Consider the following 12,164-nt stretch of genomic DNA (forward strand, 5'->3'; position numbering starts at 1 on the left):
CACACTGCACAACAGGAAGTGTGTGCGTTTGGTTAAGTGGAAAAGAGCTGTGTTCTCTGAGGGCCTGGAGCCCTCTTCCTCCACTCCACCACCCTCATGATCCTTTCCAATTTCACTCCCACTGACACCAGTGATCTTTTTTTAATGTATAACTGCTGTACCTTCTACCTGTAGATCTCCAGATATCCACCTTTGGCTGCAGAGAGTAGGGCAGAAGGTCGGTCTGGGTATATATTGCACAGAACCATCTCCCCACCCTAGCTGCCAAGGACCTGTCTCTGTCCTGAAGATGAATGGCAGTTTGAGATCCTCTCCTGTTCTGCTAGCCTCTCCAGTCGTTACCTAGTGTAGCTGATCGTGGGCTTGAATAAGACTAGCAGGGAGCGGGCCTCCTGCAGGGACCCTGGCGTGGAGTGCAATGCAAGCAGACGGATTGCGAGGCCGCAGGGGGGCGCCAGAGTCGGGACCACGGTGGGGCGGGGACGGCGCTCCCAGGAGGCACCGCGCTGCGCAGGCGTGGCCGGCTGAGGGGTGGGGCCTGCAGGCCTCCTGCCCGGGCTGTCGCGTGGATTCCCGCATGGCGGGGCCTGTGAAGGACCGCGAGGCTTTCCAGAGGCTCAGCTTCCTGTACCAGGTGAGTCAGCGCCGGGGGCGCCCCGGGAGGGCCCCGGCGCCGCCAGCCCCGAGTGACTGCCCCGCCCCTAGGCTGCCCACTGTGTGCTCTCGCTGGACCCGGAGCACCAGGCGCTGGCGAGGTTCTATTGCCACACGGAGAGGACCATTGCCCGGAGGCTCGTCCTGCGGAGGTGAGAGGCACGGGGCGGCGCTGGCCGTGGGGTGCGGGTGCGGGGAGGGAGCGGGAGAGCGGGCGTGCAGCCCACCTGCCCTCCGCCCGCAGGGACCCCTCGGTGAAGAGGACGGTCTGCCGCGACTGCTGCTCGCTGCTCCTCCCAGGCCTGACCTGCACGCAGCGCCAGCGACGTGAGTGCTCACTTCGCGGGGGAGGGGGCGCCGCAGGGCAGGGGACCCCTCCTCGCTTTGCAGGGGCGTTTGCTCCGGGATTCGCGGCGCCAGGAGCCGGCCTGTGGTGCTCTTGAGTTAAGTTGTTAGTCCGCCAGGTCAGGAGAGATGTTGCGGGATGCGGCCGCCTCGCCCGTGTGTGAGAATAGATGTTATTGGGCATCGTGGAGGACGACTCATTGCCATTCGTGCAACGAGTGTTTTTTTCTAAGATGTGCCAAGCATTGGAGCTGATTCATTATTCTCATTGAAGGTGCAGTGTGGTGGGACAGGCTAACGTAGCAAGAAAATAGTGTCGAAAAATGCTTTAATTTGGGGAGTAAAGTGCTCTTACGTGTGCCAGTGATGGTGAAGCTCGTGATAGGAAGAGACAGTAGCAGGTGGACATTGCAGCCCTGTGTATTGGCCTGAACCTGAGAGGCTGCGGTGCCGCGAGGAAGACGAGAGTTTAGGAGGCTGGCCGACGTGAGGCTGGAAAAGGAAATGGCAGGTCTTGTACAACCTCGTGCAGGAGTTTGGACTTCATCCTAAAAGAGTACCGAGAAATGGACAGTTTATGCGGGGATCTCACACTCTCAGATTTGCATTCGAAGTGGGGGAGATGTGGAATTCATACTGGAAAACAGTGGGGACAAAACTGGGTGCAGGGCACCTGTACCTCTCCCACAACGAGGCACTCCGTCCCATTTCCCACTGTCGTTCCAGGCTGCAGGGGACAGCGCTGGACAGTGCAGACCTGCCTAACATGCCAGCGCAGCCAGCGGTTACTCAACGACCCTGGCCACGTGCTCTGGGGAGACCGGCCGGAGGCCCAGCTAGGGGGCCAGGCAGGTAAGAAGTGGACAAAAATGTGGGATGTGCCAGGCGGATGGGGGTGATGGGGGCAGAAGGCTGAGGAGGACACATAGGTGAGTTCTGGGTTTGCATGAGAGGTGTCACGGCCTTGGAAAACTCTAGCTCTGCTCATCTATCCAGATTCCAAACCACCACAGTCCCTGCCAAACACAGCCCACCTTGCAGAGGAGAAAGTGCAGCCTCAGAGCTCCAGTAACCAGTGATGGATCCACCCTGTCTTCCAAATAAATAAAGTTTAATTCTGTTTCACTTTGGTGAGTCTTTATTTCAGCTCTTAATTTCATTTTCTTCTGCTTATGTCTGTATTGTCATCAGCTAATTTCTCCTTTATTACTCTCCTACCCCCACCACTCCGATCCAATCTCCATAAACAACTTGGCCCCACCGAGCAGCTCACATGCCCAGGATCCTTGTGCCCCTCTCAGTGCGGGGCCATGAACGCAGGCTCTGGGATTGTCTGCAAAGGAGCTGAGCCTGCTGCGAGCATTCCGTATCTAGGGTGTTCCCAACTAAAGGGCTGGACAGACTGCTGATGCCACAGATGCTATTTTTAAATGAGGGGAAATTTTTGTGGGGGGAGTGACTTAAGATCCTCTCAGCCCCCTCGAGATTGTCTTTTCCAATCTCTGAGTTTTTCTTCTTTAAAATTCTAATGAGGGAAACTGTACAGACCCAACTAACAAGGTCAAAGATGGTATCAAAAGGACACTGGCAGACATTATTCAAGTATGCTCCATAAGTATACCCTCAAGGTTTTCTTGAGAATTAATAAACAACAAAAATAGTTTTTTTCAGCATTCCTGGAGTTGCTAGGTGCCAACTAATCAGTTTACCCCAAAAATATACAAACAAAACTTACTATTCCCAGAATGCAGTATTCTCCCCTTTCTCTTATAAATCCTGTGTTGCACTTACTGCTGCATTAAAATGAACAACTTCATTAAAACTGCATAATGTTGTGGCTTAAATCAACAGTGATTTGTTAGGCGGTCTGAGGGCGTGGCTGGGTGGGTGGTCTGTTGCAGATAGCACCGCCTGGCATCACTCCACTGCACTCAGCTGGTGGCTCAGACCTGGTCTGAAAGACCCAGGCAGCTTCATTGTGCGTGCATGGCACCACCTACTGCTTCTCCAGACGGCCTTGCTATGGCTGGCTTTAACGCCCTCACGGAATGGTTATCTTCAGGTGGCTAGACTTTCTTCTAAGACGACAGGGTGCAAGTACTTATCAAGCCTCTGTTCTCACCATGCTTGCTAATTAATGTCCCCTTGATCAAAGCAAGTCACATGGCCAAGCCCAGACTCAACACCAGGGCATGAATACTGGGAGGTCCACTCGTTCCCTGGGGACCACTGAAACAGCAATTTACTGTATCCTTGTTTTGCCTTTGCCCCTGACTCAATCTTTACTTACTCCTTTAGGTGTCTAAACTATTCACCTGGGAAATACTAAATAGTATGTAACTAAATGTTTCTGAGTTATTCTTTCACAGTTTATTTCTGGCGCTCATGCCTACTTGGACCAACTGTAGCAGACAATGGAAACATGTATCCTAGAGAACTTTCTGTAGCTAGAGGAAGGAGAGCTGGGTCAGAAGGAGAAGATAGATTCAAAGCATTTTCATGGGTATGTTGCCAGTTTGAAGATGGAGAGGGCAACATGAGGAGGAGTTCAGGCAGCTTGAAGAAGCTGTGAGGGGCTCCTGGCTGACAGCCATCAACAGAACAGGAGCCTCATCCCTGCAGCCCGAATAGCTGAATGCTGTCAACACACTGAATGAGTTTGGAAGGAGACTCTCCCTCGGCGCCTCCAGATAAGAGTCCAGCTCAGCAGCACTTGATATCAGCCTGTGAAACCTGGGCCATAAGAACCGGCTGAGCTCGCCAGACTGCTGACCTCCAGAACTGGGCTGGAACATTGATCTTTTCCGTTGGACTGGGACTTACGCCACTGATTCTCCTGGTTCTCAGGACTTTGGACTTGGACTGGAACTGCACCCCTGGCTTTCTTGGGTCTCCAGCTTGCAGACCAGTTTGTGGGACTTCTTTGCTGCCATAATTATGTGAGCCAATTTCTTAAGATACCTATGTGTCTGTCTCCCGTTCGTTCTGGTTTCTAAGAAGTGCTCAGAGAGGTAGAAGACCGTGTCTGCTAAAGAGAACGGAAAATTTGAAGACGTGGCAAAAGCAGACAAGGCCCTTTACGAAAGAGAAATGAAAACTTCTTATATTCCTCCTAGAGGGGAAACAAAAAAGAAATTCAAGGATCCCAATGCACCCAAGAGGCCCCCTTTGGCCTTTTTCTTGTTTTGTTCTGAGTATCGCCCAAAAATCAAAGGAGAGCATCCTGGCCTATCCATTGGTGATGTTGCAAAGAAGCTGGGAGAGATGTGGAATGACACTGCTGCAGATGCCAAGCAAACTTATGAAAAGAAGGCTGCTACGCTGAAGGAGAAGTATGAAAAGGGTGTTGCTGAAAGAAACCTCACACCCATTAGCAGTCACTCTCCATTTCCCCCCACCCCAGACCCTCAGGCCCAGGCAACCACCAGCGTATGTTCCACCTCTACAGATTTTCCTGTTCTGGATACTTGATGTGAATTAAATCATATGATATGTGATCTTTTGTATCTGACTTTTTTCACTTAGGTTAATGTTTCCATGGTTCATTCGCATTGTAGTATGTGTTAGTATTTAATTTCTATTTTTGCCAAATAATATTCCGGTGTATAATATGCCACATTGTTTTTTTATTTTTATTTGATGAACATTTGGGTTGTTTCCATTTTGGCTATGATGAATAGCACTGCTACAAACACTGTAAAAGTTTTTATGTGAACATATGTTTTCCTTAGGAGTGGGATTGCTGGGTTATATGGTAACAATATTTAACTGCTTCAGCAACTGCTATTCTTTTTCCAAAGGGACTGCACCATTTTACATTTCCACCAGTAAGAATTCCAATTTCTCCACATTCTTACCAACATTTTTTTTTTTTATCATACCTATTCTAGTGGGTGGAGAGTAGTATCTTACTGTAGGGTTTATTTGCATTTCCTAGATGGCAAATGATGTTGAACATCTTTTTGTGTGAAACTGGCCTTTTGTATTTTAGATAACTGTAAATTCAGATCCTTTGACCATTTTAAATTGGGTTATCATTTGATTTTGAGGTATAACAGTTCTTTATATATCTTGGATACAAGTCCTTCCATTACCAGATGTATAATTTGCCAAAAATAAAATTCTTTTAGGATTTCCTCTTTGCTTCCTTGATGGTGTTTTTGGAAGCACAAAGGGCTTTAATTTTAATGATATCCAATTTATCTATATTTTTGCATCTGTTTTAAGAGTTTTATAATGTTAGCTCTCACATTGGGTCTTTGATTCATTTGGAGTTAAGTGTGGTGTGAAGTAGGGGTCCAGCTTCATTTATTTGCATGTGGGTATCCAGTTGTCCTAGCATCATTTGATAAAAAGACTGTTCTTTCCCCTATTTAACTGTCTTAGCACCATCTTCAAAAATCAATTGATCATAAATGTGAGGGTAATTTTTGGACTCACGCCTATTCCTATTTAATTCTCCTTGGTATTACTGTAAAAATTATTTCCTTCATCTCATTTCTGGTTTACTTATTCATACACTATGGATTTTTATAAGTTGATCTTGTGTCGTGCCAATTTTCTGAATTCCTTTATGCCTGTGGTTTTTTAGTTTATTCCTTTGAATTTCTATGCACGAGATCATATAACTTGCACATAGAGATAGTATTACTTCTTTCAAATGTGAAAGATTTTTCTTTCCTTTTTGTGTACATTGTAGCTTTTTTGAAGTGAAATTATTTCAATTCAAAGTACCCTATTTGCTGTTTTATGCATGTAATATCATGGGCATCCTGCCAGTTAAACAAAATAAGCTTTAACTCATCATTTTAAAGAAGATTTTATTTATTTATTTATTTTTCATAGAGGGGAAGGGAGGGAGAAAGAGAGGGAGAGGAACTTCAATGTGAGAGAGAAACATTCATCAGTTGCCTCTCGCAAGCACCCTGGCCAGGGACCAAACCGGAAACCTAGGCATGTGCTCTTGACCAGGAATTGAACTGGCAACCTTTTGATTTAGGGTCAATGACAATCAACTGAGCCACACCGATCAGGGCTAACTCATCATTTTTAATACTACTACTTATTGTATATGCAACTACCCCCGTATTGATATTTAAGTGGTTTCTTTTATTTATTACTACAATGAATGCCATGCACATGTTTCTTACAGATACATTGTTATGCAGCCATCCCTGAGTCTCTTGATTTCACATAACACTGGACCATGGCAGCTGAACCGGCAGTCTGACTGACCAGCTGGGTGGACTGACTGACTGACTGACTGAAACCCTATTCCCACTGTGTTGATTTAAAACAATAACCACATTTGGAACTCTGCTTTTTCCAGGCCCAGTGACACTCCATCTTTCTTGGTCTCAGAGGACACTTTCTGTCTCCAAATCTCTCTGTCCCTTACACTACCCTTGTCCAAGACGTAATCTAGTAAGTCCTCAGATCCTAGTCCTACACTTGCTGGCTATGTAACCTGAAGAAGGTAAGTAAGGGATTTACCTCTATTCACATCAAGTTATCAACTCTCCACATAGCTCATGCAGTTTGCGTTGAAAACGTGTCTGTTTAATCTTTATAGCCACTGTACCCACCATCGTAGCATTTTTTCATATCCTAGACCTACTTAAAGACTTCAGTGCCTGCTGTCCAGATGGGATACATACCTGAGCTCCTCACACCCTACACATCCAGACCACCTCCCACCTGGGGAGTATGTTCCTGCCACTGCAATCTCCTTACCCTCCCCTACTCAGGCCATTATTCTCTCTGCTTCTGTACCCTGTTCACTCTGACCCTCTTACCAGTTCTCTAGGGTTAACAACGGCCTCTAGTTTTAAACATAATAGACTTTCCTATCTTCACTTCCCTCAACTTCTCTAGGGCTTTCTCCAGGCTAACGTCCTCCTTCTTGAAGTGCTTACTTTGGCCTGAATACTATTGCACTGCAGGTAGGTGGCCTGGCAGAAGAGAGGCTCAGGTGAGTTACTGCCTGTAAGATTCAGTTCCTCTTCTGTCTGAACAGACTTTTGTATTGTAGTGGTATCATGGCTAATGAAGTATTGGAACTGGGACAGATCCAGTATTTAAGATTGTGATTGATAACTTTATTTAAAATTCCAATTTCGCCCTGGCTAGTGTGGCTTGGTGGATTGAGCACCGACCTGTGAACATAAAGTCCACCGGTTCAATTCCTCATCAGGGCATATGCCTGGGTTGCAGACCAGGTCCCCAGTTGGGGGGCATGCAAGAGGCAACCAGTTGATGTTTCTCTCACACAATGATGTTTCTCTCCCTCTCTTTTTCCCTCTCTTCCCCTCTCTCAAAAAATAAATAAATATTTTTAAAAGATTTTAAAAAATAAAATCACAATTGCATGATCACTGGAATTGATCTTAGACTTTCCTATCTGGCATCCCAATCTGTCCATTTGAGAAAAGGCTAGCTCCCTATACACAAGTATAGAGCTGTCCATGGTGCTGAAAGACACGGGCCTGTTCCACAAACTCAATGAATGTCTTTTTTCTTTTTCTTCCTTCTTTCCTGTGTCTTTCCTTCCTTCCTTCCTTCCGTCCTTCCTTCCCTTCTTCCTTCCTTTCATTTTATTTATTTATTTTTAGAGATGGGAAGGGAGGGAGAGAAACATCAATGTGTGGTCTGGGGACCTGGCCCACAACCCAGACATGTACCTTGACTGGAAATCGAACTGGTGACCACTGTGTTTGCAGGCCATCATTCAATCCACTGAGCCACACCATCCAGGGCTCAATGAATGGCATTCTTATTTTGGGAAACTGCTTACTAATACGAACTCTACAGTTAAATTTTTACTTTCATTATTTATAAGCTTAGATCACCTGAGTTACTGAACAAACTAGCAATAAGTCAGATGTAACATAGAAAGACCCACAAAATATTCTCTTTATAATGCCTATGCTGAAATGTACAAAAGAAAATAAAAATAGAAGTGAGAAGTTTTTTGAATTTTTATCTGATAGAAAAAATAAATCCAACATTATAGTGGAGAAAAGAGGTAAAGAATCTAGATTTCAATTAACTATCTTATCCCAACTTACACACTATCCTTTTTAACCTTACCAGACATTTTTTCCATAGTTAACCTTCATTCAATTTCACCCACACATTTACCTTTTTTAAAAAAGTTTTTGCCCTTGACAGAGTGGCTCAGTTGGTTGGAACGCCATCCCATAACATAAGGATGGCCGGTTTGATTCTCAGTCGGGGTACATACCCGGTTGGGGCGTGTGCAGGAGGCAGCTGAGTGATGTTTCTCTCTCTCCCCTCCTCCTCCTCCTCTGTCTTAAATGAGAATAAAATAAGCCTTTAAAATTTATTTTTATTTTTTTTTAAATTTTAAGTGTTTTATTTACTTTTAGAGAGAAAAGAAGGGTGGATGAGAGGGAAGCAGGGAGCAGATCTTCCCTTTGGTTTGCAGGCCAGTGCTCCATCCACTGAGCCACACCAGCCAGGGCCATTTTGAGTTTACTTTTGTATACAGTGTACAAGAATAGACCAGTTTCTTCCTTCCTTTTCTTTTTTTGTCTATATCTGTCCAATTTTCCAAACCCTATTTGTTGAAGAGACTGTCTTTACTCCTTTGTCATAATTAGTTGACCATGTAAGTGAGGTTTTATTTCTCTATTCTGTTCCATTGATTTATTTGTATGTTTTTATGCCAGTACTATGCTGCTTTGAATACTGTAGTCTTGTAGTTTGAGTTTGGGGAGTGTGATACCTCCAACTTTGTTCCTTCTCAAGATAGCTTTGGCTATTTGGAATCTTTTGTGGTTCCATATAAATTTTAGGATTATTTGTTATGGTTTGAGAAGCATGCCATTGTTATTTTGGTAATTGTATTGCACTTGTACATCTTTGGATAGCATAGTCATTTTTTTTTCATTTTTTCTTTCTATTTTTAGAGAGAGGGGAAGGGAGAGGGAGAGAAACATCAGTGTGTGGTTGCCTCTGGAGCGCCCCCCACTAGGGACATGGCCTGCAACCCACGCATGTGCCCTGACCAGGAATTGAACCAGCGACCCTTTGTTTTGCAGGCCCATGCTCAATCCACTGAGCTACACCAGCCGGGGCTAGCATGGTCATTTTAACAATATTAATCCTTCCAATCCATGAACATGGAATGTACTTCCATTGATTTGTATCCTCTTCAATGTCTTATAGTTTTCAGAGTATAGGTCTTTCACCTCCTTGGTTAAATTTATTACTGGGTATTTTATCCTTTTGTATGCAATTGTGAGATTTTTTAATTTCTCATGATTGTTATTAGTGTATAGGAATGTTGACAGGTTTCTGTATATTAATTTTGCATCCTACTTAAATGATTTTGTTAGTTCTATTTTTTTGTGGGTTCTTCAGTTTTCTATAACATCATATCATCTGCAAATAGTGACAGTTTTACTTCTTCCTTTCCTATTTGGATACCTTTTCTTTCTTTCTCTTGCCTGATTGCTGTGACTAGAACTTTCAGTACTATTTTGAATAATAGTGGTGAGAGCAGGCATCTGTCTTGTTCCTGATCTTAGTGTTCAGCTTTCCACCACTGGGTACGGTGTTAGCTGTGGATTTGTCATACACAGCCTTTATCGAGTTGAGGTCAGTTCCTTCTACACCCATTTTGTTGAGTTTTTTAAATCATAAATGAATGAATTTTGTCAAATGCCTCTCTGCCTCCAATGAGATAATCATATGATTTTTTTCCTTAAATTTATTGATGGTGTGAATCACATTGTTTTATGGATGTTAAACCACCCTTGCATGCCTGATATAAATGCCATTTGATCATGGTGTATTATCCTTTTAATGTGCTGTTGAATTTGGTTTGCTAGAAATTTGTGAAATTTTAGCATCTATGTTCATCAGGGATATTGACCTGTAGTTCTTTTTTTTTTTTTTTTTTTTGTAGTGTTCTTGTCTGGTTTTGGTATCAGAGTAATGTCGGCCTTGTAGCATAATTTGAAGGGTGCCTTTCTTTTCAATTTTTTTGGAATAGTCCAAGAATAGGTTTTTCAATGTTTGGTAGAATATATCTGTAAAGCTGTCTGGTCCTGGGCTTTTGTTTTTGGGGAGTTTTGTTAAAATGCTCAAAACTTTCTATGTAAAAAAAAAAAAAAGTAGTTCCTCAAGTCCATATATATTCTCCTCCATTTTTCTTTTGTTGCAAACACAACCAAACTTATTGAAGATTATAAAATTTCCTCCTCTACCTCTCCTTCCTTTGTACATATTCCTCAACCCCCTGACATCTAGTGTGTCTGATCTCACCCATCCAATGGAACTGCTCCCACCAGGATGCTGCAGGCTCAGAGTTGCCAGATCCAGCGGACACTCGTCACTACTCATGACATTACTCCTCAGCAGCACTCCACACTGCGCCCTCCCGTCCTTCCTCCCCTGGCTCTCACCATACATCTCACGAGGTTTCATCCTGTGTGCTGGCTTCTCTTTCCCTGCCCTCCTCTTTATGTTCTCCTCTTTCTCCCTCAGCTGTCTTCTCTTCTCATTACACTTTCTGTGGACAACATTATTCTCCTCCCCCTACATGTTAATAACACCCAAATCTCTGTCTGCAGCCACCACCTCTCTTCCCCCAGGCCCAACTTGTATAAACCCTGTCTCAGGGAACAGCCCCACCGCCCACCCTGTTGCCTAGCCAGAAACATGGGGTGCACTCTTGACTTGTCCCTCTACCTTACCCACACAGCAAAACAATCCCCAAGACCTGTCAAATTCTACCTGCTGAGTATCCCGTAAAACTATTCCATCTGCCAGCACCTTAATTCTGGTTTCTAGTCCTTCCCTGGGATGGCTGCAAAAGCTTCTGATCTCCCCCCTTTCCAAACAAGTCGTCACACAACCACCAGAATGGTCTAAGGCACAAGTCTCTTCTTAGTTTTGGGCTTAAGTTCCTCCAGTGTTCCTCTGGATAAAGCCTACATCTTTAGCATGGCTGAAAAGGTCAAGCAAGAGCTGGCCCAAGCCTATCCCTCTGACTCTACCTTGACCCCACATCGCCCTTGCGCCCTCTGCCCCAGCCATATTGAGCCAGTTAAGTCTACCAAAGCTGTCATGCGCTTGTTCCCGGGTCTTTGCTCTCCCCTCTGGAATGCTCTTCCCCTCACAACACCTGGCTGAGTCCTGCTCAGTCTTAAGGCCTCAGCTTGGACTTTCTGCTCTAGTTTTCCTCTGACTCACGAAGATTGGCTTAGCAGCCCATGCTGGGTGTTCCCATAGCAATTCTTTACCACAGACAACTAATTTGCCTTCTCAGTCATACATAACTTGCTGTGCAAATACTTCCAGCCCTGTCCTCCACTCCTTCCTAATTAGCACCCTAAGGCCCCTCCTTTACGGAGCCCATGCTGCCCCACAGGACCCTGCACCACCTTTCTCGGGGCGCTTACCCCACTTCTGTGAGTGTCTGTCTAACTGTTAGCTCCACAGAGGGCCGTTTCTGTATCACTCAAACTTAGCAGCAACTGGCAGACAGCGATTGCTCAACAGACGTTCAGTGAGTGAATGAGTCCTTGGGATGATTATGTCCTACGTACCTTACTTAGTATGGCAGCTCAATGGATACACGTAATTACTTCCTAATTTATACAGTACTATAGAACTGTCACATCATCATTATTATCACTACTACTACTGCTACTGCTACTACTACTACTGCTGTGTGTCTGGCTGACCCACTCCGTGAGATCTATGCCGTATTCAATTTTTTTTGTCCCAGAACTCAGTGTATCTGGCACATTGGTTTTCAACCAATTGTTGTTGGTTGCATCAATGATTTTAAGAAGTGAAGAAAAGGGGGCCCAGGTCATTGAACTACCCAGACCACACATGGCTACTCTGTCTCAGATACAAGATTAGACCTGTCTGAAAAAAAGGAAGCTTGGAAAAAACTTGCTCAATATCCAAATAGAATTCCAGCATAAATGAGATGTACTGGTTTCTCTCCATCGAGAGACTGGCCAGAAGCTGTGGGAACTACCAGAGCCCCAGACCTCCCTGGTCAGGTGTCCCCACAGTGGCCATAACCCAAGAAGGGTGTGAGGACAGGGCCCTGGGTATTTCAGTATGGAGGGAGGTAAGGCCCCTAATTTCCTTTATCCCTTTCTGTAGGTTTCAACCTCAGC

At 44.8% G+C, this 12,164-nt stretch overlaps 1 protein-coding gene across 1 annotated transcript; it reads left to right on the forward strand.

The window, feature by feature from the left end:
* The first annotated feature begins 519 nt into the window (after window positions 1–519).
* On the forward strand, window positions 520–2,124 carry RPP21 (ribonuclease P/MRP subunit p21). The gene is made up of 5 exons (XM_053913523.1): window positions 520–634; window positions 706–806; window positions 899–981; window positions 1,726–1,851; window positions 1,996–2,124. The coding sequence occupies exons 1-5, from the start codon at window positions 578–580 to the stop codon at window positions 2,076–2,078; spliced, it is 450 nt and encodes a 149-aa protein (XP_053769498.1). The 5' UTR covers window positions 520–577; the 3' UTR covers window positions 2,079–2,124.
* The last annotated feature ends 10,040 nt before the right edge of the window (window positions 2,125–12,164 follow it).

This window comes from Desmodus rotundus, chromosome 11 (genome assembly GCF_022682495.2).
Source record: "Desmodus rotundus isolate HL8 chromosome 11, HLdesRot8A.1, whole genome shotgun sequence".
Taxonomy (NCBI): Eukaryota; Metazoa; Chordata; class Mammalia; order Chiroptera; family Phyllostomidae; genus Desmodus; species Desmodus rotundus.